This window comes from Panthera pardus, unplaced genomic scaffold (genome assembly GCF_024362965.1).
Source record: "Panthera pardus isolate Hobbes unplaced genomic scaffold, ASM2436296v1 HiC_scaffold_1, whole genome shotgun sequence".
Taxonomy (NCBI): domain Eukaryota; kingdom Metazoa; phylum Chordata; class Mammalia; order Carnivora; family Felidae; genus Panthera; species Panthera pardus.
Window position 1 is genome coordinate 64,007,420 of NW_026526654.1, and position 26,850 is coordinate 64,034,269.

A 26,850-nucleotide genomic window follows, 5' to 3' on the forward strand; every position below is an offset into this window, starting at 1 on the left:
AAGCAAATATTTTTTGGAAACAATTTGCTACAAATTCGCTCATCTCCAGAAATACCGTAGACACACACGTCATGTACCGAGCATCGAGATGAGAGCCCTAGGACGGATGACAGCCATGTTTCCCCTCAGCACTTGAGGCACCCCTCAATGCCTGGCGGGTGGGAGGTGCTCGGTACTCTGGCCCCAAGTGCGTATCTCCAGGCCGTCTACCTCATTCATCTCTTTCTGGACTTCCAGCAGTCTTTTGGATGTATGCCCACACACATCCCATTTTCATCTCCTTGCAAGAGCCAAGCTCCTCTTGCCCCAGGCCTTTGCACGGGGCATTTTATACTTTTAGAATTCTCTCAGCTTCCCGGATTCCCCTTTTCTCCCCTCCTGCTACCTGGTAAGCTTGAATTCATCTTTGGGCCCTTAGCCTAAATATTCTTTGGAGGGACTTTTCTGCATAGCCTCTAATGCCTCCAAGCGAAGTTGGGCTCCCAATCCCTCTTACTGTAACACCCCACTGTTGTTGTCGTGAAACAGGCATTTACGCATCTGCTTCTTTAAAAAATATGAATGCTCCACAGGAATGTCGCTTGTCTGTCATATAAACTGCTGTTTCTCTAGGGCCTTGTAAAATGTGTTGTACATTTTGAGTCTTCTGTAATACGGTAGGGGAATGAGCGGACATATCAATGTACTGTTCTAATGTCCTGGGGAAGAGAGGGTAGATAACTGTGGAATGTGCAACTGAGCTGTCAGGAATACATGTAATCGGGTACATAAATTGTGAAATCTAAGTCGAGGGCCCTATTTGTTTTCTGATGTTTGATAATGAGAAATCTTCCGGCAAGATGAAAAATAAAAACAAAAGAAGACTCTCTGAGCATCATCGTTTAGAGAGCCTCGCTATTACACACCAGGCTATCTGTATCCCCTTAATCATGCCCGTGTCAGGGAGTGCCGCCAGTAACATGTGAAGGGACTAAAGAAAGGAAGTTTGCTGGCTTGAGTATTATTCTCCTCTCTTTTAAAAAAAAAATTTTTAACTTTATTTTTTAGAGAGAGAGAGAGACAGAGCGTGAGCAGGAGAGGAACAGAGAGAGAAGGAGAGCAGAATCCGAAGCAGGCTCCAGGCTCCGAACTGTTAGCACAGAGCCCGACGCGGGGCTTGAACCCACGAACTGCGAGATCACGACCTGAGCCAAAATTGGACGCTTAACTGACTGAGCCACCCAGGCGCCCCAAGTGTTAGTCTCATCTTAAAAACAAGTATGTAGGATGGTTATCAACAGAAAGACCATCTGAGTGTCTCTGTAAACTGATGAGATGGTTTCAGGAATAGATTCTTAGATTACATTTTTTAAATCGCTGACTACTTCTCCAATTGCAAACCTTGGAGCCCACCAATGGATAGGAATCCAGTGGGTCAAAAGAGAGGAAACAGAGGAAGCAGATACTTGGAGACTCAGTTGTAGGTTAGACTGACACCTGCATGAGCAGCTGAGGGCTTATGTATAATTTCACAGCAAAAGTATGACTAGGGGAGAAAGGAGTCAATGACCGTCCTTGTGCTATGACTGCCAAAGCCACATCCCTGTCTCCCCTTCTATCATTAGCTCTAGACCCTCAGATCTAACTGCTCACCACATTTCATTTCCATGGGTTCTTCAAACTCAACACATGCAAAAAGAATCTTGCCGTCTTCCGCAACCTGTTCTCTTCCGGCCTTCTGCGTCTCAGCACATGACCATACCATTTTACACGATTTCCCAAACTGGAATCACTGCTGATGACTCCCCTAACATTCTGAGGACTCAGTCATCAATTCCTATTGTTTCTAGAATCAAATGTCTCATGGGTCCCTTCACTTCTCTCCATCTCCACTTCCATGATTATTACTGTCGTTAGTACCTTGCATCTGCATAACTGCTATGGCCCTTTGACCTCCCTGCCACCAACCATTCCACACGCCATCCATTCTCTCTAGGACTTACAAAAGTTCTCCGTTAAAATGCAACTTTAATCGCACTAGTCCCTGCTTAACACTCTTCGGTGACATCCTATAGCACCCTTTATCTCCTGGTGGCAGAACCACTCATCATGTTGATTTGTATTAGCTTATTCACTCTTCTCTGTTTCTCCTGCTAGGCGCTGAAAGGTCTATATCTCCCTATTCCCAGCATTTGGCACAATGTCTGGATCAATAAATCCCAGTTAAGAGCAATGCTCCAGGAGATGAAAGGATTTAACACATGCCTCCTCATATCTGGGCATATTAAAGAGGATCAAGGTGTTCCTGGGAGGATTAACCAACCCAAGAAGGAAAGCAGAAAAAATATTCTGAGCCAGCAGAGAGGAATTAAAACGAGTGGAAGCATCAGCGAATGGAAGAGGGGAAAGAGAGGACTGTAGCCCAACCTGGCCTCCCCATGAGTTTTAAAGTTGATCTCTTCTCAACTTCTGGCAGTAACAGAAGCAGTGACGGTGAACTCAAAGCTTTTAAAGAAGAAACAGGTGCGAGCCAAGGGACAATCCGTGTTCACAGATACTTGTAAGAGGGAAGAAGTCTTTTACGGGCTCTAAGTTAATCCCTTATGATAACGCGTGTGGCACTGTCTTGGACAAAGTCTTTCCATAGCTAATAGGGAAGTGCGATGCCTTTTCAGAACACGTATTTGAGATAACACAAATGGCATGTCAAGCCATTTGGGGTAAAAGATATCTACCAATCAAAGTCAACGACAGCTAAGGAGAGATACGCAGATGGGCTTTCTTTTGATAAACTGCCCTACGTACTTGTTTTTAAGAGGACAATAATACTCAAGCCAGCAAACTTCCTTTCTTTAGTCCCTTCACGTGTTACTGGCGGCACTCCCTGACACGGGCATGATTTAAGGGGATACAGACAGTCTGGCGTGTAATAGCGAGGCTCTCTAAACGATGATGCTCAGAGTCTTCTTTTGTTTTCGTTTTCCATCGTGTTGGAAGATTTTGAGATCAGGAAATAAAATTTCAAAAAGTTTAGAGAAAAGCAAGGTAGAAGCTCATGGCCAGAGAATATCCAGGCAATATTACCAATCCCCACGTAGTCCTGGGCAAGAAACTTAAAAACTGGGGACTCAGCTGCTGAGTTTTCAGCTCTTCCAACTGATGATCATAACTTTGGAAAAGAAGCTGGGATATATAGGAAGGGAGCAGCTGGTCACACAGATGGTGTCAAGGCTCATGATCTGATATTCCGGATTTGGGCTGATGACACCCATGGCGGGGGCTCCTGGAAAGTGACAACACGGATCAGAGAAAACTGGGAAGAAGGCTTTAGGCAAACTCTTGACCACGAGAGAATTATTTGGAAACTTGAGGTTAGGTAGTAACACTATTCAGTGAAAACATAACCCAAGCCGTGTGCCAGATCATAGACAGGATATCATAAACAGCATAGAGAGACGGATGGTAGTGGAAAAGGATGTCCCCAGCTGATGGTAGAAGTCTGGTTTACATGGCTATTCTGGTGTCTCATGAGATGCCAAGAGATTTTTTTTTTAAGCTAAATTAAGTTTGGGGAAGCCCGCATGCTACATACTACTCTTTGAAAGTATACATTGGATACGAGCATAGTAAAGACTTTGAAGAAACTCACAAAGAAAGCAACCTACCTGTTTTATTTTATTTTAAGTTTATTTATTTTGAGAGAGAGAGGGGTGAAGAGGCAGAGACAGGGGAAAAGGCAGAGAGAGAGAATCCCAAGCAGGCTCCGCATGGCCTGCACGGAGCCCAACGTGGGGTGGGGCTTGACCTCGGGGACTGTGAGATCATGACCTGAGCTGAAACCAAGAGTTCAATGCTCAACTGACTGAGCCACCCAGGTGCTCTGCAACCCATCTGTTTTCATTTTTTTTTAAATGTTTATTCAATTTTTTTTGAGAGAGACAGAGTGTGAGTGGGGGAGGGGCAGAGAGAGAGAGAGGGAGACACAGAATCTGAAGAAGGCTCCAGGCTCCAAGTTGTCAGCACAGAGCCCGACACAGGGCTCAAACCAAGGAACCATGAGATCATGACCTGAGCCGAAGTCTGACACTTAACTGACTGAACCGCAATCTACCTATTTTAAACCCAGAGTTTGCCTTGGCTATTAGACCACATAAATACTTATATGACATCCACTTTACCTAACATCCCCAGGGCACTGGTGTTCTAACAGATCAGTTTAGAAAACCTAGATCTCTATCAATGCACAAAGTGTTGAAATGCACAAAATTAAAAGTTCCACAAAACTAAAAGTAGGAGGAATAAAATAAACATGAAACAATAATATAAGGAGGTAAATATTATGCTATAGATAAACCAAGACATTGAAGTATGGGATTTAGGGCTGGAGTAAAACACCATAATGGTATATTTTAGATAAAAGAAACTGATTCAATATGATGATCTTAAGCAGCACATGATAGGAAGAAGGTAGCCAGGCAAGTTCATGAGCATGGGGCTGGAATCATGGTGGGAACACGGGGGGATGGTAGAGGGGAAGGAAACGGAAGAGCTGTAACTGTGGAAGCCACAATAACACATCAGAAAGGTGCAATGGGACAGTGGTGGGTGATCTGATCTTCCGGGAAAACTTTTTGATAAAAGCAGAGGATGTGAAAAATGTGTGTCTTCCTTCCTTTGCTGATAATTTTAATCTCTCAATAAACAGAAGTACTGGTGGAGAATGGGATTGGGTGTCAGTTCAGTTTTAACAAACATGGGAAGAGTAGTTGGTCATTTAGAAATATCAGAAACTTTGGGAGAAGGCCAAGTGCTTGTAAAATCCAGCCTCTCCATAATCCTGTCAGAGACATTTTAGAGGGGATTTCTTGGAAGGAAGCCTACACTAAATAATCTTTAAGCCCCTTCTGAGACAGTAAAGACTGCCTCTCACATTCCACAGGCACCCCGAAGAATTCCAGAGGCGGCTGCATGTGAACTGAGCAGGAAACAGCCGTCTGTGACTGCCTTGAAAGAAACAAACAGCATTACCCATGCAGTCCAGTAAAAAGAGCATAAGAGATGTCATATAAATACTCCATAGAGCTGGAAGGACTGAGACAATGTGGTGCTGGAATAAAGATAGATCAGGGGTACAGAACAGATACTTCAAACATGGGATAAAAATATGCATAAGAATGGAATGTTTGATAAAAGATAAAAAAGATAGGTAAAAAAGATAAAAGTAAGCCAATGGAGGCCCAGAAAACTGGGAATACATATCAACTTCTACGGTGGGACAAGCCTTTTCGTATTTAGAAATGGAATAAAGAACTCATAAAGGAAAAGTTAAACATATTTTTTAAAAAAAAAACAACATTAAGAGGCAAAAAAACAGACTATATAAGTGTTTTTAGGAAATATGAATTCCAAAGATTAAAATGCTTAATAATAAATAACCAAATGTAAACCAAAAAGGTTTGAGCTCTGTGTGATAAATGGATACAGTATGAAAGTAATCTATTTACAAAAGAGGAAGTACTAATAACAGAGGAGGTAAATAATTTACAAAGGGTAGATATAAAAAAAAAATGAGGGCAAAAATCATAGGATGCCATCTTTACATATCAAATTAGCAAATAAATATTAAATACATACGCATATTTTGGAAATTAATGGCCCAGCATTTAACAAGAAACTTTCAAATGTTCATTTCTTGTGATCTGCTAGTTTTACATACAGGAGTCCATCCAAGGACAGTAATTCTAACTGCTGAAAAGCTCTATGCATGGAAATGGTTCACATAATATTACCTGTTTTAAAAAATGAGCAAAAAAGGAAGGAAGGAATAAGAGTTAATAGTTAATGAATGCTTTCTACGTGTAGGTGCTATGTGGTTATCGCATGTAAACTATCATATTAAAATCTCGCAACAGTCCCATGAACTAGACATAATCACCATTTTACAAAAAAAAGGTAACATGCTTCTCTATGTGCTTGAAGAGATTAAATTCTCCAAACAAACTTGCCTTCTAAGAGTGAAACAATGGAAACAGCCTAAATGTAAACACTAGGCTGGTTAAATAAATTGGAGGTGTTAATAAAAATACACACTAGAGTATTTAATGTGATGAAAATGTTTCCGTGGAAAAAAGACTGGAAGAAACTGCAGACACACTAAGTGAATAAAACAGAACCCGACCCTGAGAAAGTGTCAACAAACGGGGTCAGCGGGAGCCCCGAGGAACCACGTGAAGTACAGTTCACCTGGCAGAATGCAGAAATGACGAAGGGACACCCAGGAAGGCCCTGAGAGGCTCGAAAACAGTTGAAGCAGTCTGGCTAGTACAGGAGATAGAGAACGTAATGCAGGGCAGATACGGTAAATCTTCTATAATGAGCAGGGGCTGTAATTCTTTTCATGGTAAGTTGCCGGGAAAATCATAAATTGGTCATGGTTAAAATGTCACAAGACTCAAAATCATAAAGAAAAAATAATGAATTATTGAGGTTGTGGCTTAGTCTGGAAGTTACACAACATTTTCTGACACAAGTGGGAGGTGGAGACAAGAGCAATTTCTGCTAGATAAGCATTTCAATTAGGCAGTTGGGAAAATTTGGGTGGAAAAATGCAAATCTTTACTCTCGAGTTAGTAGATGGAAGTATCTGCCTGGGTAAGCTTTCGGGAAAAGGGGTCTGGATCAACGCATGTTCAGACCATAGAAAATGTCACTGCTTGGCCAAAATGAACAAAGCAGGAGACTATAGATGCTGGAGACGATGTGGAGAAACGGGAACCCTCTTGCACTGTTGGTGGGAATGCAAATTGGTGCAGCCGCTCTGGAAAGCAGTGTGGAGGTTCCTCAGAAAATTAAAAATAGACCTACCCTATGACCCAGCAATAGCACTGCTAGGAATTTATCCAAGGGATACAGGAGTACTGATGCATAGGGGCACTTGTACCCCAATGTTTATAGCAGCACTCTCAACAGTAGCCAAATTATGGAAAGAGCCTAAATGTCCATCAACTGATGAATGGATAAAGAAATTGTGGTTTATATACACAATGGAATACTACGTGGCAATGAGAAAGAATGAAATATGGCCCTTTGTAGCAACATGGATGGAACTGGAGAGTGTGATGCTAAGTGAAATAAGCCATACAGAGAAAGACAGATACCATATGGTTTCACTCTTATGTGGATACTGAGAAACTTGACAGAAATCCATGGGGGAGAGGAAGGAAAAAAAAGAGGTTAGAGTGGAAGAGAGCCAAAGCATAAGAGACTCTTAAAAACTGAGAACAAACTGAGGGTTGATGGGGGGTGGGAGGGAGGGGAGGGTGGGTGATGGGTATTGAGGAGGGCACCTTTTGGGATGAGCACTGGGTGTTGTATGGAAACCAATTTGACAATAAATTTCGTATGTTGAAAAAAAAATTAAAAAAATGCAAAGAAAGCATGTGACAAAAAAAAAAAAAAAAGAAAACGTCACTGCTGCACATATATACACAGCACGCACCAGACTAATCCTCAACTTAACGTGAGTTTTATACTTCATAAATATCCTAAGAATACTGTTTTGTAACTCAGTATCTGACTCTCTTTTTTCTGTCTCCCACTTGTCGCTGTCTCCTGTCTTCTCTCCTGTTCTTTCTTGTGATATTAAAAAAAACCCCTATGTATATATTCACATATATGCACGTGTGCATGTACATATATATACATATATATGTACAGGTACACACACACATAAAACTTACTGTAACTAGTTTAGAATTTCCTATCTATGGCCACTATTGAAAAACAATAAAAACAACAACAAAAACAAACAAATGCTTGGTCAACTCAGCACAAAATACACAGGTTTGTGGGGGCGGAAACTACCTCTCCAATGGCGACTGCTTTCTACTTGGTGCATACCATCTACCCTCATCTGACTTGACGGGCAAAAGTGAATTGTTCCTCTGACGTAACAATGACCATAACATAATAACTGACTGTCACCTCTCCATTGGAAATTCTGGGAGGGCAGGGACCATGCCTGGTTTGTTTATAGCTGGAGCACCTACACCAGGACAGTAACTCAATAAATGTTTGTTGAATGAACGAAGGAGCGAATGAGCGAATGAGTGGATACTGCAAGTTTTATGTATCTTTCCGGACAGCCCAAGTCCTACTCTTCTGAGAATATCTTCTCTTAGAGCCCCAGTGATTGACCCTTCTGGAAATTACTACATTATTGGCCTGTGTTACCACTTCACACCTGATTCTACACATTATTCTAATTGCTGGGTTTTGTTGTTGTTGTTGTTGCTGTGCTTTGCAATTTAGGGAGACATGGTCCTCAGGAACACTTATGTATGTACATATCTATTCTCTTCCCCGGAGTATTTGTTCCACAGCACACGGAAAGTCCTCAATAAAGATGTATTAAATTAAATGATGAAATCTTTTAAACGGCCTTCTACTTGGGGACATTTCTAAACATTTTCCCTATTGAATGCATCGTATTATGATTCCAAAGAGTGACGGGAAAAATGTGGACTAGTGTCAGTTGAGTTGAATTTCTAGTTCTGCCACCGCAGTGCTGGAAAAGCCACCTGAATGCTGGCCCTCTGTTTCCCCGTCTTTGAAATGTGAACATTCGTAAGCAAACAAACAATATCCACCTGCCTCAAAAAGACGACTGTGGAATCAGATGGCATAATGTAGGTGAAGGAGTTTTGCAAATTACAAAGCAAACGTTAGCTCTTCTATTTAGCAATTTAAAACATGAAATTGATATCGCAATGCCACAGATGATATATATTACACATGGCTTTTTCTGAGAATAGCTGTCGGGCAGGAGAGCAAGGTGATGAGGAAAAGAATCTCAAGCACAACCTGCCAGACAAATCCCAGTCATAAACATGCCCCATGTTGACTATGCTCAACACTTGCGTGTGGGTAGATTACTGGACACCTGTCACCAACACCCTTTGGTACTGCTGCGAAGTACCTTGAAACCCAAGCTTACCAGACACAAGCTGCTGTCCAGGCAACCCCACGGGAACCATGCCCAAGTTATTCATGGCGGTGGCCCAGGCTGTGGGATCGGTCACGGACATGTTGAGCTGGGTTGTGTCTATCGCTATACTCCCCAAACCATCAGCTGCTGCGGGGAAAAACAAACTGTGACTTCCAGTCAAAAGGCAAGAGTGTTTGTTTTAAAGGAGATCACATTGTTAGAGATGCGAGACTTCACTTAGCACATTCCCCAACCACACGAAAATAAAGCACTGTAATCTACAGCAATGTTTTCTCCAGACGTAAACATAAAGGGTTTCCAAATACATTCCGGGAGGAAACTTAATGACATGTAGTTTGTGTTACACACAGCATGCCATTAAGGAAGCACTCCTGGAAAAAAAATGGAGGAACTGCTTCTTTCTCTTAGTGAGACAACATGAGTTAAGTTCTAAGGTGGAGAGGCAGAACAGGACCACTCCTTTGGTAAGGGGAAAAAAAAGTCAATTGGTTCAGTAGACTAAAAATAAACGCCATCATCTATTTCTGAGTAGAATTTTGGAGCAGGCACACCTTCCAGCTATTTAACAGAATTTTTAAAAACAGTCGCCAAGCAGCGACTCAGTTCGGTCCTAACTGAATTTATCAGGGTTACCTTGTAACATACTCTTTCCTTTCTAAGCTTTTTGTATCATTCCATTATGGAAATGCAGGTGTCTGCTTAAGATGACTCTTCCAAAATATTTCTTATAAGTTCAAGACTTTCGTCAAAACCAAATAAACAAATAAATAACATTAAAAACAAAGAGCACAGGGCCAGAAAAAAAAAAAAAACTCAGCAAAACATGTGAAATTTGACTTAATGATTTTTGATGTATGCTAGTCCCATGGCCCGGTTTCTTTAAGGATTCCAGGTTCCCGGTTCAATGCCTATTTTCACGGCCAGGCAAGCTCTTCCCCTAAGAACTCACAACGCCTTGTTTGTGTCCTGGGCGGGCCACTGGCATTTACCTGCAGCCATCATCTGAGGAAGCTGCTGGGGACACCGGCTGATGCTTTCCACGCCACCTGCATCTACGACTGAACTATGAGCATCCTTGGGGGCAGGTGCGCTCTGATGGCTGAGTGCAGGTTCCCCACGGAGGTCATCGGATTCTGCAAAAGGGGAGAGGAGGGTGGTGAGAGATCACGACAGTTAGCTGAGGGAGCCTTTGAGGAAAACACTGTTGTCTGGGCAAAAACCAATGAACAACGAAGGACAACTTCCAGTCACAGACTGAGACTCAGGGAGGGGCTGCTTCCTGAGCCCCGGGCGGCCCAGCCGGTCCCTGCCTAGGTTTGCCCTGGGTGCGCTGGGCGGGCCAGCTGTCAGCTCACCTAGAGCCACGCTGCCTGAATAAGCAGCCCCTTGTGCAAGCGGCCAGGGCCTTCCTTGCCTCCTACTGAAGAGACTTCACAGACGGGGCTTATCAGCCCCGGCACAGCCTCTTCCACTCACTACACATCAATGGAGAGGGCAGACTCGGGGCTAAATATGATTTTCTTTAAGTTAAAAAATTAATTGATGTTGTTATTTTGGAAGACGGTCGTCTGTGAAATGTATTCGGGGGGGGGGGAATGGAGGGCAGAGGAAGAGAAAAGCAAGGAGCTATTCGCCGTGAAGCTGGTAAAGGAGTGCGCCCAGATTACAATAGCCAGCAGAGGCAGAGGGAAAGAATAGTGCGCCTCTCATAAAAGAAGATGGAGAGGATGTTGGGGCAGCAAAGAGACACAGTTGTTTCTTTTATTTCTATGAAGATAAATTGAACAGGCCACAGTTTGTTGGGTCTGGGTTTTCCCTAGCCTCACAGCGCACACGCACACACACACGCACACACGCAAACACACATACATCTATATGCACATATTTTTGTTAAACTTTCCAAAGCACCCTTCTAGTAAAAACAAATAATAAAGCATTAAATAAAGCTGCCAAGGAAAGGGTCCCTCTATAGCCCGCTATTTATAAAATAACCTTCCCCCCACCCTTAAAAATGCAAAAACATAGCATTCATACATACAGAGTGTTTTTCATGCACACGTATTTTAAGTGCACATTCGGCAGTTCAAAACTGAAAGGCAAAACATACCGCTTACGTGTGGGATCTGCGAAGTTTGAATTTTAAGTGGATTTGTTGTAACAGTTTAATGATTTCTTTTTATTTAGGTATAAACTTAGAAGTTTTTCTAACCCACGTTATTGGGTATTTTAGAATTAGATGTGACGGTCTGTTTGTGTGTGTCTAGTGCACACTTTATGAGTAGAAGTTTAGTTCAAATGGAAGCTCAGATTTCAGTATTTCAAGGAATAGGTGGGTGATAGCAAATTGTTTCCATAGTCTCCACAAACACCTAGCCCTCGACCGGAGGGGCACATGAGATGGTGGGGAATATTTTCCAATAGCTTGTTGGCAGATGATACATCATCATTCAATAGAAAACGATTCCAACTTTGAGAGCAAACTGCACTCAAGACAAATGCTTTATACCTTGCAATGAAACTCACCTACCCATGGGGCGCCTGGGCGGCTCAGTCAGTTTAAGTGTCCGACTTTGGCTCAAGTCATGATCTTGCAATTCATGGGTTTGAGCCCCCCACGTGGGATTCTGTGCTGCCAGCTCAGAGCCTGGAGCCTGCTTCGGATTCTGTGTCTCCCTCTCTCTCTGCCCTTCCCCCACTCATGCTCTGTTTCTCTCTCAAAAATAAACAAACATTAAAAAATTTAAAAAAACCCAAAAACTCTACTACCCAAATGAATTGAGACCTTGTTCACTTGTGGTGAATCAATTATTCACCACGGCAATGGATGCCATCAGACAACGTTCTCACCATAGAAAATGAACTCAGGAACAAATACATAACAGATCTAAATGTCTGCCCTTTGGCTACCCACACACCAGCCATATTTCTATGATGAAACCTCACAGCACTTTCCCCTGTCTACCTCCAACCAGTTCAGATCACCACAGCAGAGTCCGGCTAGACTGTTCATTCTTTTGCTCAAATGGCCATGGAGTAGAGTTGTTTCAGATCGTTGCAAGGTCACCATTTGTCTTACTTATCTCCCTAAATGAAGTTTAGTTGGCTGGCTTCCTTCCAGCCTGGGTTCTCTCCAAATGGGCATTAATCACAACTTTCTGTCCAACGAGTCTGCAGTTCTGGAATATTACATCAAAGAACATCCCTTTACTTTGTAGGCTTTACAACTGGTACCTGACCTGTCATGTTTCCTTGCCTTTTTGCAACAGTATTTTAGGGATGCCGTTAGCTTTCCATGGCTCTATAACTGTCTGTTCCAAAGGCAGTTTTCTCCTCAGTGATTATAGTGTCACATGGGGGCATCAAACGTCCCAGGGGCCCATAGTGCCCACCCACACTTTCATGCCTACCCTAAACTAATGCTGTTCCATTGGGAACAGTAATGAACTGTTACCGTGTCATACAACAAATAAAAAACAAACAAAAAAAGTCATTGCTTTGTTGGCAAGATGTAAGATGGAAACCTGAATTTATCCCCTAATGAGACTCTGTGACACTTAATTTATTACATGCCTTCAATCTACCAACCAATGGTTTCAATGTCATACAACTTCATGTAGCTGCCATGTACCTAGAATGGTGACTCCACAGAAAGTTGTATCACCTCTTAGGCATTTCCAAGAGTCTCAAGGAAGCCAGGCAATTTTTTAAAGAAATGTAAATTTCCTTGATGCTTGGAAGAAAGATGATATTTTAAATTAATTACTACCTAGTAATTTATGAATGGTTGCAAGAGTAATTTTTATACTCTCCTAACATCTATCGTTCCTATTGAATACCTGCCTCTTTACATGACTCAAAGCCATAATGCCTAATTTATCATTCAAATCCATTTCTCTGCCTTAGTTTTCTTATTTCTAAACTATAGAAAAGATTGATCATGTTAATGGTGTTTACTTACACACAGAGATGTGGGGAGTTAAAAAATTATAGCTAATAAAGCACTTGGAATATAGTAGATGCTAATTATTATTATTTTATTTGGAAGTGTAGTGTTTCTATGAAGGTACCCTGGGATCTCAGTGTTCTATGGGATAATTATGTAATTAATTCTAAAACAGCGAGTAACACTTGATATTTCTAAAAGTAAGCACTGCCCTAGTTTTCTATGCCACACCTAAATTGTAGCAGAATATTTCTTTATTTTCCACAAATCCTTTATAAAATAATACAATGTGAATTAAAAGATGTATGAATTTTCTTCTCTAGGCTATTCTTCTGTTTATGCAACTATGAAAGCTTTCAAGAAACTGATGACTAATTGTGAAATTAGCAGTTTGAATTTACAGCTTTTAGTAAGACAAGATCATCACAAAACCAATCGGATGTACAAAATGCCAAGGTTAATAATACAGCACTGTCCAGGGTTCAGATGAAATCTAACCTGTTCTTTGTTAAGGTATATGCACGTGCAAAATCTCCTACCCAATTTCATAACTGTGCAACAAGATCGATTTATGCTCAGGATTTCACCGGGCTACGTCAACAGGGCAAATAATTTCTGAAACTCACCAAGCCTATGAAAATACTATTTTCCCCCATTCCTCCCTCAAAAGAAACAAACAAACAGACAAACAGCATAGCTTTTCTCACTGTAAATAACACAACTCTTGCTAACCCTGTCCAACTTTCACATGTTCCAAGGACACACACACACGCTATGAATAATAAAACCCATCTGTAACTGTCCACAAAGCATAGATTGCTATAAAATGGGGGTACAGATGAGTTAAGTATTGAAATTTTATTTTTTAAAATTTAACAGAATGATTTTGTTTGATGTTAAGTAAATAATATATACTTATATGTTATTTATATGTAATAATTATATATAATTACAGTATGTTTATACATTTATAAAATATATTTAAAACTATATATAAACTGTATGTGTATATATACACACACACACACACATATGTTTTTCAAGTGAATTCAGTCATAGAAGAAAGGAAGGAAACTAAAAAGGAAAATAAAAAGAGAAAGAAGGAAATAACAAAGGAACAAAGGAATAAACTTCAGTTCCAGGGTCTAATTCCAAAGGCTGGAGGTTTGAAAACTAAAGAACACAAAAGGGGAAATTGTTGTTGGAAACTAGAACACAGACGAATTTAAAGTGTCAAAGAAAGACAATTTTTAAAAATGTTAGATCCTTCCAGATAAGCTTTTGGTGCACGTAACACGTCATTCTTCACGATCTAAGATTCCACACCTCCCTGGCAACCAATGTGGGGCCATCATCAGGTTACCGGGATGCTCCCCTTTTGTGAGGCTTCTTACAGCTGTTCTTTGAATGAGCTAAAATCTATAAATAACAGCATCTCCAGACCCATTAAACAGTACGTTAGTGTAATAAAGGCACATACATACATATATGCTAAAGAAGTGATATCATTGGAAGAAAGGAAAAATTTCCATTTGGCACGTACTACAGAGGAAAGAAAGCAGGTCTGGCCGTTTCTCAAACACAAAATATCATTAAGGATCTGAGCTTGCATCCTCCATTTTTTCCATTCTGTCTAGCAGCCAGTTTTAAAGTCATTCTTCCATGTTAGGGAGGAAACGGTCACTGAATGGATGATAAGGTTTTACCCAAGACATGTCTGTCTTTGAAAAACTCAACATTGAGAAAGAGAGAGAGACAGACAGTCAGAGGCAGAGACAGACAGAGAATATGAATGAGAGAGAAGGTTTCCTCTGAAATCATGAAATCAAACAAAATTACCAAATTTGCCAGAGACAACTCAACCAGCATGGGCATGAGAGGTAGATAAAGTCCTTGGACGCATTACATTTTTAAGTGTAGAGAAATGACAGAGGTAAAATTACTTTGTTTTCAGGAAATCGATTCTTTTAAAAAATATCACATTTTATATTTCTAAATTGAACAAAATAATAAAAGAGAAAGCTTGAGACCTTAGGGATAAAGTATTTCTTTTTCCGTTAAAGACAGAAAAGGAAATAGGACCAGATACTACTATGATAATATGTAATTTCAAAGTCTGTATATAGGCAAGTTTTAAAATACAGGAGCTTCCACACTTCGATTATTTCAGCTTTTCTGAGAAGGGCAATATTATACCTGAAGGCTGTTTATGAAACATGTAATGGGTCAACTCATACCTCCCATTGATGGATATCCATCAACCACATACACAATATGTTGTCAGACGTTGTTTTCTACCTTCCAAAATACATCTAGCATAGGGAAAGTTATCATTGCTGACTCTGCTGCTGAGTGAATTATTAAAGGAAGCAATCTCATCCATAAACATAGGCCTGGATCCATTAAAACGAGAAGAGTCTCACTTTCAGCAAAGCTTTTTCTAACGCCCTGAGGATTCAGGACAACCACACCCAGGTTCATAGAATATCAAGGTTCAAACCCTAGAGTTCCTTAATTCCAGCTTCCCCCAGATGTGGAAGTCCCTAAAATGTTACTGGCAGGAAACTGTTTCAGCCTTAACAGTTCACACATTCACCCTTCAGCTGAGCCCTTGTGGGGAAAATAAGCTCTTGAACTCTGCTTCTGCAACCATGTGTGGCCCTGAGAAAGGGACTCTTCTGTCCCCTGAACAGGGACATTGAGGCATAACTGCCAATCAAGTAAGTCTCAGACAAGTTTATGAAAGTAAATATGGACACATTAGAGAATTCGCATTTTCCCTCACCTGACAAGTTTGTTTTCTGTTTGCATTCTCTGTTCTCAAGTTCCCAAACAGTCCTACTGAAGAGACAAAGTAAATACAATGCTATAACTACACAGAAGCTTCGATTGAGATGGCAAAGATGTGGGCTGCAGAGAAAGAGCAACGCAGAGACCAGGGGAAAGAGTCCTTTTGGAAGACGGGTAACACCTCCGAAATAGACTTTAGGTAGATTTCAGGCTTCGAAGATACATTCCTCAAAAGCGTGAGGTCTATAAACCATGGACACTGCCAATGATCAAAGAACAATTTTTAATGCATGTATAGTGTAGGTCACATGCTGGTCTTTTTGGCCACACTTACACACAGAAAGCAATTTCTGTAAACATTATTATCTTCTTATATAAGGGAAAGCAGACAGTATCATTCTATAATTTGTGCTCTTTTGTACTCAGTTTTTTCATTACATACTCATTTTATACCTTGACCCAACCATGAAAAACATATTAAGCTACAAAGTGGAACATTTTAATTGTAGTGAGTGAATAACTGACCCTTAAATGGCTGCAAACTCTGGTAAATGAATGATCTGTTTTCAAAAAAAAAAAAAAAAAAAAAAAAAAAAAAAGCTTGATTAGAGCTCTTTAATCTATGGAAATCTACCTGCAATAAAATCCAGATCAGATCCTGACCAGCCTGAGCCAGTTGCCCATCCTGTTTAACATTTCTCCTAGTAGGGTCACAAACAACGTGTTGGTTACTCTTTAAACTAATGTGCTCTTAATGATGCCTTTGCAACACGATGGATGAAGTATTACCCTGCAGTCATGATCGCCCCAGGTATTCCAGACTCAGCAGGGACACCCCGCCTCCAGTGGGGTGCCCTGGACCAGAGACCTTGTTTTCTGTTTCTCTAAATGACCACACACAGCCCTTGTTTATGGTCTAAAAGCAGTGAGTAGGATGGTGGGGGCCTTGGGTTCCTAGGGAGAGTCCTTTTCACTCCATGGGGAGTCATAGATGGTATGGTTACCTCGTGAAGGTGGGCTAGTTGGAGGAAATGAATGTGCAGCAAGATATCCAACTGGGAAGTTCTAGGTTGAGCAGGGAGCATTCTGGGGAAATGGGTCAAAGCTTGGGTGCCATTGGCAGTGTTCACCGAGATTCAAACGGAGGTGCTCAGAAAGAAGAAGGCCTTCTGGGCCCGAAGATATTCAGGTTCCCAAGACGAGAGGTTGGGGGGTGTACAGCAAGATGGGTCTAGCCTCTAGGGACATTCGTGACTCAGAATCTAATAGGAAGACTGTCTTAGTTCTTTCGTGGTGAAGGCTTTATGTTCTAACTGCTTTTGGAGGTCAGGATCATCCTCGGAGGTAAGGAATGACTGCACACAGTGATCTCAGCCAGGCTTCTGTGACACAGAAAGCTCCACGAAGGCTCTTGCCCCCAAAAGGGGGGCGGGATAGATGCCGATGGGAAGGTTCCAGTGCTGAAAACAAGGCTGAAGGTCCCTGAAAAATGCTGCTGCCACAGCTGTAATTCCATCCTTGCTCTCTATCTTGGTTACAGATTTCCATACAAGGGTATAAATGCGCTACCCTCCACTCTATCTTCTCCCATTAACACCCCTTCTCGCTGTCAGTAGGAGGAGATACGTGCCTCGTAAGAATGTCATACAGAAATCCTTCCGTACAAGGGGATGGCATTTGGAGGACTAAGATCCTCAAATAGAATCTTTTCTCCTACTCCAGCCTTCCAGATCAACGACTCATCTGCCCCGGGAAAGTAGCCTGTTTTTCTAACTGTGGCTGCGTTATCAGTTAGGCACTGAAGGCACAGGGTGCACAATAATCTTGGAGAGCTGAAAACGTTTCATGTCAACATACAGTAAAACATGCATCACCAAAACCAAGTACTTATTTAATGAAACACCTAGAAATTTTGTATTATGGCAACTTCTCTAATTATCAAATTTAATAGTCACACAGACATCATTAGAGTTGAAAATCACTCGCAAGTGGGGCTTTCTCATGTTGCAAAAAAACTCCTGAGTCTGCATAATCATGCAGAAATCAGAGCTGGTTTTAAATGAGAGGAATAACTTGTAGGCAGATAACTTCAAAAGCAGAATTATAGAAATCCTGTCCAAAAGTCCTATAGACAAAATCATACTGCATGCCAGATACATTGAGTACATTGAGTGTATTTTGTATGTTAAATGCAACGTGGGGTGAGGCCTCCAAAAGCAAAGCCGAGCGGCGGCCATTCGAGTCTGCAAAAGTTTTAAATGGCTGTTCGGAGACGTTGTCTCCTTCCTGCCTACTACGTGTGAGATAAACAAAGCTAAATTTTCCCTTTACGTTTGCCAACCTCAGTTCAGGATTAAACGCCATCCCGGTTACTTATTCACAGACGACTTACAAATTTATCGGGGGAAGGGAGGGGAGGGAGAAAAACTGACCCTAAAAAACAGATACGAGAGAAAAACATCTGGCCCGTGTTACTGAATGCAATTTCATGTTAGCTTAAAGTCATCATATTTACTTATGGTTTTATTATTTATAAAAAAGAAATTATGCGGAATGTGCTTTGTGGGAATTACAGAATATTGCGATTGCTACCACGGTTTATTATTTTCCCAGCAAGATGGCTTAAACCCAACCTAAACAAATATTTTAAATGAATCCCCACCAGCACTATCACATTTTTTTTCCCCTCTCTAGCCTTAATGAAAAAGATATCCTGCTCTTCAAGCTCTCTGATGTTCTTATTCGTGTGCAATTGTAAGTGTTACGGTTTATTATGAGATAATGTTTATTGTAAAATAATGACTCAGAAAATGCCCAGCACCCAGTGGTGGTAAAACAGCGCAGGGGATGTGAGGGCGTTTGAAAGTGGCAGCGGCTGCCAATGGCAAACATTCACCAGGCCTCGACCATTAATGCAATCAAAGTAATGACTTTATTACTTGCGTAATCAAGCAGACATGTGTTCACGTACTCGTCCAACATATCAACCTGCCACCATCTCTGCAACACAGAGAGTCTTGCTAATAACCTACAAACAAGGCAGGCACAGCAGAGACACATAATCACCATAAAACTAAATGCAGCGTCCTTTCCAGACTTCTCACGGTGTACCATCTCTGAATACGAAACTCTTCCTAACCAGAGACACCACCTTCATTCAGATACACTCCCCAAACCCTTGCTGCCGTTCTACCAGCCGACGCAACTGGCCTTTCTTTCCGGTAGGGCGATCTGCAGCGGTGGAATGCAACGACACGGTTCTTTGCCATCCGAGAGTAAACTCCAGTGTAGGTTAGGGAGATGGAAATAAATATTCCTGTAAGGACATTCTTATTTTCAAGGTATTACTATGAGCACTAATATTTGTAATGAGTTCAAAAAGCAAAGTCTGTAAAGTCAAGGGAGGATGTCATTCCCTCAGCCCTTCCCCTAGAGGCACCAACTGGGAAAAAAGCTTATTATAGAACAGTCCCACACCTTTGATCTTATGAAATATCAACCACAACCTATGAGATAGGTATCATTAGCAACTTTCTAGAAGGATGAAAAGGTTCAGGAAGTTAAGACTTTGGATCATTTACCCAAGGTTGCAAAGCTAATGAATGGCAGAACCCCAAGATTTAGTTTGTTTTCGCCCGGGCCTATGTTGTTATAGATTTGGAGAACTGAGGTTTTCCCCAACAAAGAGCCAGACTAGGAATCCCTCCTTGGTTTGACCGACTTGGTTTGACAGAGAAGTCTGGGATAAAGGGTTACTTCCATCACCCGGGGACACAGTCACTCAGCAGATCTTTATTAAATACTTGCTGAATGAAGGCAATGTGCTTGAGATCAGGAATGTAATGGTGAGCAAGACACAGACCCAGTCTTCAAAGAGTCTGCAAATTAAAAAAAGCATTAGCTTGCAGTAGCGTCGCAAACTAGATACTTTTAGGAGCTTGCCTATCATAAGAAAACAACAACAATTAGATTCTGGATACAACTATCCATTAGTGTATTGCTAGGCTTACAATAAGGAAGGACGCTCACTAAGATTCCTCCCTTCACCCCTTCGGCCCTCTGCCGACCCCCACAAAAAAGGCAGGTAGGCTAAAACCAGGAATTGCTATGAGCAGTAGGTAAACATGAAGCCAGAGTTGCTCAAAGGGAAAATGCCAGGACCAGCATTGTGCCAGGACCAGGAGACCTTGCTATGCAAGGTAGAGCCATAGTCTGAGGATCCGCTGGTAATCAAGACCTGGAAGCTCTGTTGTCTTTGCATGGCTCTTCCCCAGTCCCCAGCAGCCATGTTGACCTCTGTACTTTAGTGACAAAAGTAGGCTCAAATGTGAACAAATCAGAAATCACTGCTGGAAAACATCTCAAAGCCAATGCTTTATTGAGAAGCACATTTTTCCTAAAGTCAGAATGTTAACTGTGCATTTAGAGAAAAGGCGAATGGGGCACAGACACCTAAGATGTCTACCTACAGTTGATGTGTAGCCTTAGAGGTTAGGTTTCACCTGTGAGTAAGTCTCACAGATGTCTTGGCTCAAACTGGGCTTAACTTTGTCAAAATGCATATATTGAGGGTAAATCTGTGATCTGAGCTGAGGATTTGGTGCAAGCATCGTCACCACCAAAGATGCCCAGAACGGTTACCCCTGTGTGGGTAGCTCCTATGTGTAATTTCCAACCCACCATGATTTTACTACCTAACGAAATACAGTACTGACAGATAAGGATAGCAAGATGGAGAGGCTGGTCATGGCCATCTGAACTGGACGGCTGGGAGGTAAAGGAGGGTTACTACTATTCCTTTCCTTACCCCTTTGTGGCCACACCTCCTCTCACCCTACTTCTCTTACCTCTACCTGACATGGTGTCTCTAACACAGGCCATCTTGGTACAGTGGCAGCTGGTGACAAGGCAGGCCAGGGGTTCAACTGTCCACCATGAACAAGAGCTACAGAAGCAGGAAGTGAAGGTCCTGCGTAGCTGGGTAAAGCCATGAGCTGAGTCAACCAGAAATCCCAACTTCTAATCCCTGGTCCCAGGGATCACCGACATATTGGAGGCGCTGGAGGCCCGAGGACCTATGTTATTGTGAGACATACGCTTGAATCAAAGTCCCGCCATGGACTTATCATCATCATCCTCATCATCATCCTCATCATCACCCTTGTGGCAGTTAACTTTTCAGCTCAGTAAGGACAGACCGCACCCCTGAGAACCCAGCTGGGGACTTCCCTCTTGCTCTGGCCTCTCCTGGAAAACTACACAGGGTAGCATCATAGCAAAGCTCCTGCCACAAGTTCCCTGGGGTCCGTTCCCTGAGCTTTCCCACCTTATGCCTTCAGTTCTCATCTAGCGAGTTATTTCAGGGGCTAACACGTAATGTCCTTCGGAAGAGCTGGAAGAAAGGACTCCTCACTGGCAACGCTGTCAGATATTTTGGTAGTTAAAATCCAGATGCCTTCAAGGCAGATTCTCATAAAGGAATTCTCTTGATTTCAAAACAGCAGCAGAAACTCCACCAAGGGCAGCTTTGTGAACATGTCTTCACATCTGCTATTCCCACCTCCCCCCACCGAAAAGTGCATATCCTGGTCTTTCTGTTTTTTTTCTACCAGTATTTTGGTTTTAATTCATTGCTGGTTCACGTGACACCAGAATAATAAATTAGGTGGCTTGACTCTGTATGTGGTAGCGGCTTGGCAGTAACATTGCCGTTTTGGTCTGTAAATTCCTGTGGTCCAGCAGATCAAACGGTGGGAAAAACTTGTAGTGGCATCTTAAACATTTTTTTAACATTTATTTATTTTTGAGAGACAGAGCACGAGTGGGGGAGGGGCAAAGAGAGAGGGAGACAGAATCTGAAGCAGGCTCCGGGCTCTGAGCTGCCAGCAGAGTCCGACGAGGGACTCGAACTCATGAACCGTGAGATCATGGCCTGAGCCGAAGTCGGACGCTTAACTGGCCGAGCCACCCAGGTGCCCCAAACTTGTAGTGGCATCTTAATGTCCTAATCCAATAAAGGAAATTCAGAACGATGGCTGACAACGGCAGGGACCTTTTGGATATGTTATCTGTTGTTAGAACACACACCTGGGAACCAAGCAGATGACCAGGCCATTTTAAGAAGGGCGGGAAAATTAAAGAGAAAATGTGAGTTAATACTGAAAAGGCAACGCAGGATAAAATAAAGGGTACAGTTGTGTTCTTCCCGTCAGAGCTGAATGGAGCACAAATTGTTTCTGAATTTGCAAGCTCCTTGCTGAGTTGAATTGCCAAAATAAGTTCACGTGAGGAGAAAAGGTGACTTCTAAGATAACACAATGGTTGTAAATATAAGTGAAATCCAGAAAAGTACATTTCCTCCATCCCATGTGATCACGGTTCTGTTATATGCAGTCAGGTATCCTTATTTTATACTCTCCTCTAGTATTCTTGTACTTGTATATTCTTGATCCAAATCAATGAAAGCTTATAAAGTATAAACCAACAGGGCCTCAACACGGAGGCTAACCAAAGCATTGCCTGCCTTATCCATTGCCTCCAACAGCACGCACCATGTTAACAAGTGGTTGTGTGTGGGACTTAGGTCTTGCCAATGTGGGTGGAGAGGTGTTCACCGATAGCAAGCTGCTGACTCTTCAGTTTCCTCCCTTTATCTGAAACAATCGCCCAGCTATTAGTTAATAGCACATTGGAAGTTTGCTGAGAGGGAGAGGTTGAAGTTAACAGAAGACTGTTTGCCCCTGTCCTTTTACTTTCATAAACCGAAACAAAGTCCGGAATCTCGGCATCTTTGGTCAGGAGGTTTTTCTATTTATATTCATAATTTCTTTCTTTCCTTTCTTGTTTCTTGTTTTTCCTTTTCCTCGGAGATATGGGTGTTTTAAAATTCTGATCAGAATTGGCAGTGGGAAAAGAGCTGGGGAAATAATGATACTCTAGTATTTCTGTGACACATTCACAAACCCTATGAATTTTTAACGAAGGAACAATGTCCACAATTAGATTTGAAATGAGGTTTTCTTTGTAGGCACGCTTATGGTAAGTGGAGTGTGAGTGGATTTTACTTTATATTCAGTAAACGATACCAAATGCAAAAAACACCGCGATTTAATAGAAAATAAAAGCAAATTGTTGATTGTTCACAGGTCTTTTTTTCTTCTCCTAGATTTACAGAAGTGTGGCAGTTTTTAAAACTGTATTTCATTTTATTTAAAAACCAATGAACTTGATGGCACAGAAAAAGTCATGACCTAATGCTGCTGTCCTTTTGTTATTGTATGGAGAAGTTTTTATTTGTCTGATTTGTTTTAAACTGTCAAAAAATTTTTTCTAAAACTTTGGGGAGAAAGGTATTACGCTTCCCCATTTACAAACTAATCATGTCAAATGAATATTAAAAAAATTAAGAGCGTAGAACATAAGGAAATAGATTGGGGTGATGGCTACTTAATTTGCATCTTGAGGCTAAAGCTTAACTCTTGTCTTCCTATGGCTCAGGTTTCTAGCATCACAGAAACATACACAAACAGCTTCTATCACTGTTGGATGACATGCAGGGTGCTTCAGAATCTGCCTTCTGGTCACCTCTGCGAGCCCATTTCCTACAGTGTCCCTTCTCTTGGGGCCCCCAGGACACAGACCTCGCTTACTTTTCTTGAGCCTTCCAAGCTGGATGCTCTCTCGGTGACATCGTGCCTGTGGTTCCTCCAGATGCCTGCACAACCACCTGCTCTCTCCCTTTAGTCCCCTCTCTGCTGAAATGTCACCCTCTGCAGACAGGCCTTCCCTGACCTACCTAAAACCAGTTCTTCCCTCCTTCTACCGGCCTTCTTTTTTTTTTTCCTCTACAGGATTTCTCAGCAACTGAGGTTATAGTACATGATTATGTCTTGATCAGTTGGTCTTCCGTAAGGGCAGGCTGACTTAAAAAAAAAAATTGTTTTGGGCGCCTGGGGGTATAAGTCAGTTGAGCGTCCAACTCTTGATTTCGATTTCATCTCTGGTCGTGATCCCAGGGTCGTGGGACCGAGCCCTGTGTTGGGCTCTGCACTTGAGCGTGGTGCCTGCTTGAGGTTCTCTCTCTCTCTCTCTCTCTCTCTCTCACTCTCTCTGCCCCTTTCCCTGTTTATACTCTCACTTTCTTACAAAAAAGAAAAGAAAAGAAAAGAAAAAAAGGCACCTGGGTGGCTCAGCTGGTTAAGCGTTCGAATCCCACTCAGGTCATGATCTCACAGCTCAGGAGTTTGAGCATCGGGCTCTGTACTGACAGCTCAGAGCCTGGAGCTTTCTCCAGATTCTGCCTCTCTCTCCCTGTCTCTGTCCGTCTCAAAAATAAATAAACATGAAAACAAATTTTTTTTAAAGTTATGCTTTTTCTGCTAAGTCTCCGTCAGCCAATATAGCGCCTGGTACACAGGAGACACGCATCCTCCTTTCCCCCTACACAAATTCACTTAATAAATGTTACGAATGTGTTTGTGTACACACACACACACACACACACACACGTGCGCGCGCGTGCACCGTATTAACAATGTCTCTTATTTTCTGTGTTTCCCGATGCTTTGACGTCTACAGCCTTGCTGGTACTGGAGGGACTGTCCCCTTCCGGGGCTAGCCAATTCCTAGAGACAGCAAACAACCCACCCGAAAGCACAGTCTTCAAATGCGAACCTACCAAAGCAGAGCTCCCGTACTCAAGCGTCTCCTTTTGCGAGGGGCTCACACACCATACCGCTCCCCCCACCCCTGCCCTAATCACCCCAGGGCCAGGGTCCAGACAACTAGAGCTGAGCTAACCTCTGTACCCCAGGGCTTGCCGTAATTAATTCACACTAGTCAATCCCAAACCTGTTTACGCCGCTTCACTCATTCCTTCCCTCAGAAACCACCAGAAAGCCTCTGGCTCACGTTTGCCTCTCGCTCCCTCAGCCTCCTGACTGATCTTGGTGTCCCCGCTGTGTGGCCCAAGGGCTGTGTAGCATGCTCTCGAGGAGCCGCGAGGAACAAAATACCTTTTCACTGTAATCTTGGCGTCACCAAACCTAAATAACGGCAAAGCCTACATTTTCTTTCTTTCTTTACTTACTTATTTATTTTTAAGCTTACTTATTTATTTTGAGGGGGGCGGTGAGGGGCAGAGAGAGAGAGGGAGACAGAAAGAATCCCCAGCAGCCTCCACGCGGTCAGCACAGGGCCTGGCGTGTGGCTCGAGCTCGTGAACCATGAGATCATGACCTGAGCCGAGATCAAGAGTCCAACACTTAACCAACGGAGCCCCCCAGGTGCCCCTAAAACCTACGTCTTACACATACGAATTCACTGAATGCCTCAAACAAGTCAAGTTCACCGCATCATCAAGGAAAATGACAAAGCCATCACCAGGAGTCATGACTGCCCTGGGCTCATTGAGATATAAAATGACGGTGATGTTTTAAAGATTTGTATGCAATTTAGCTCTCATCTTGGCTCTGAGATTAATTTATGACTTGTTTTAGTGGTCATTGTCGTTGGCTGCTACTTTGACTTTCAAGCTTTTTGTTTTATTCGTTTTGTTTTGTTTTAGATCTAAACGCCATTATTAACTCAAGGGAACAGCCTCCTGCCTTGTACTTTTTGCCAGAGACAAATAATTAATGCTAGACACCGAATACCAATACATTGTCAATAAAGCACACACGAGTTTATTGCCTTCGAATTCAAGGAAATAATAAGTCCTCCCCATAATTTGCTGAATTATAACAAGCTTAAAAGTAGCAAGGACACGTTTCCATGACTTGAAGCACTCAGTCAGCTTTTTGATGAATGTTAGGACACAGCTGCTCTCTTTTCGTTCCAGAAAAATGTAGTTCACGTTGTTCCGTGGCCCACTGGTCAGGTGCCTTGATGGCCTCTGCTGGAACACACCTCAGGCGGGGCTAAGCGGGGGCCTGATCGGCGTGTCAGCCGTAGAAACTGATCCTGGGCAACTGACCTTTGAGTCACCCTCGCAGTGAGCTCAGAGGAATGTGCTGGGTGGTTACCCGTTACTTGCCCCTGGTCGGGAGGAAAGCCTGAGGCTGGAGTCTTTAGCACTGTAGGGATAGGCCAGAAAGGCGGAAAGACAGCCACAGGAATGGCAAAGGGAGCTTCTAGAATGAACTGAAGGGAGCCTAAGACCTGTCAGTTGCTGTCTTTGGCAGGAGGGCCCTCACTGGGATCTGATAGCCAGGGAAGCTTGCTCTCTGAGGGGAAAACCGCCACGGACCCTCCCGTCTACGCAGCTGTGTGCATGCGATCAAACTCATGCCTCCTGTACTTAGGTTACACAGCTCTGTCCAGCCCCGGCCGCCCTGCTGACACCCACATACTCCCTAATAGAAACACCTGACCCTGCTTAAGGCGTGAGTAATAATAAGAGAATAATTTTCAGAAAACTTCAAAAAGGCCTTAAGACTGTGTTCACGCTCTCCGAAAACGTGCCCTCCAAATACATGCAAGGATTAGGAATTTACATCAAGGGAGACAGGAGTGCTCTCTCTAGGGCATCAGCTTTCCTTTCTCACCGGCGGCACGCTGTGCCTCCTACATGCTGTCACTCAGGGTTGCAGCCCAGAGAACGATGTACTTCCTTTTCTTCTCTATGCATCCTTCCTTCCAGACAAACATCAAAGCCCACCTCCTCCATGAAACCTTACAAGACCAGCTCTCTTTTTTTAAGGAAGTGTATTCATTTATTTTGAGAGAAAGAGAGAGAGAGAGAGAGAGTAAGAGAATTCCAAGTAGACTCCACACTGTCAGTGCAGAGCCCAACACGGGGCTCTATCTCATGAACCATGAAATCGTGACCCGGGCCGAAATCAAGAGTTGGAGGCTTAACCACCTAAGTCGCCTGTGTGCCCCACAAGATCAATTCTTTATGATTCCTTGTTCCCTCCAACTCAAGGGTGGTATGTCTGGGGGATTTAATGGGAGATGCGAAAACCATTATTTTAGTTTTTAATAGTTATGTTTACTTTTAGCCACCTTAAATTGAGGTTTTGGTGGATTAAAAAAAAATGGTCAAATATTGGAAGTTTCACCTAGTTCGATCTAATCCGTGTCAGGAAAAAAATGTATTAGAAGAAAACCATGGGACTTTGCTGATATTGCT

General features: G+C 42.5%; 1 protein-coding gene across 12 annotated transcripts in view; it reads right to left on the minus strand.

Moving 5' to 3' along the window:
* ENOX1 (ecto-NOX disulfide-thiol exchanger 1) overlaps positions 1 to 26,850 on the minus strand; it is a 572,287-nt gene that overhangs the window by 220,962 nt on the left and 324,475 nt on the right. For 11 of the 12 annotated variants that reach the window (XM_053899210.1, XM_019447475.2, XM_019447473.2 and 8 more), the window contains 2 exons: positions 9,976 to 10,119; positions 8,975 to 9,112 (listed from right to left, as the gene is read on the minus strand). In XM_053899210.1, coding sequence (XP_053755185.1) covers positions 8,975 to 9,112; positions 9,976 to 10,119 — 282 coding nt within the window. The remainder of the gene's footprint in view (positions 1 to 8,974; positions 9,113 to 9,975; positions 10,120 to 26,850) is intronic. The other variant, XM_019447469.2, reaches the window with a different exon arrangement.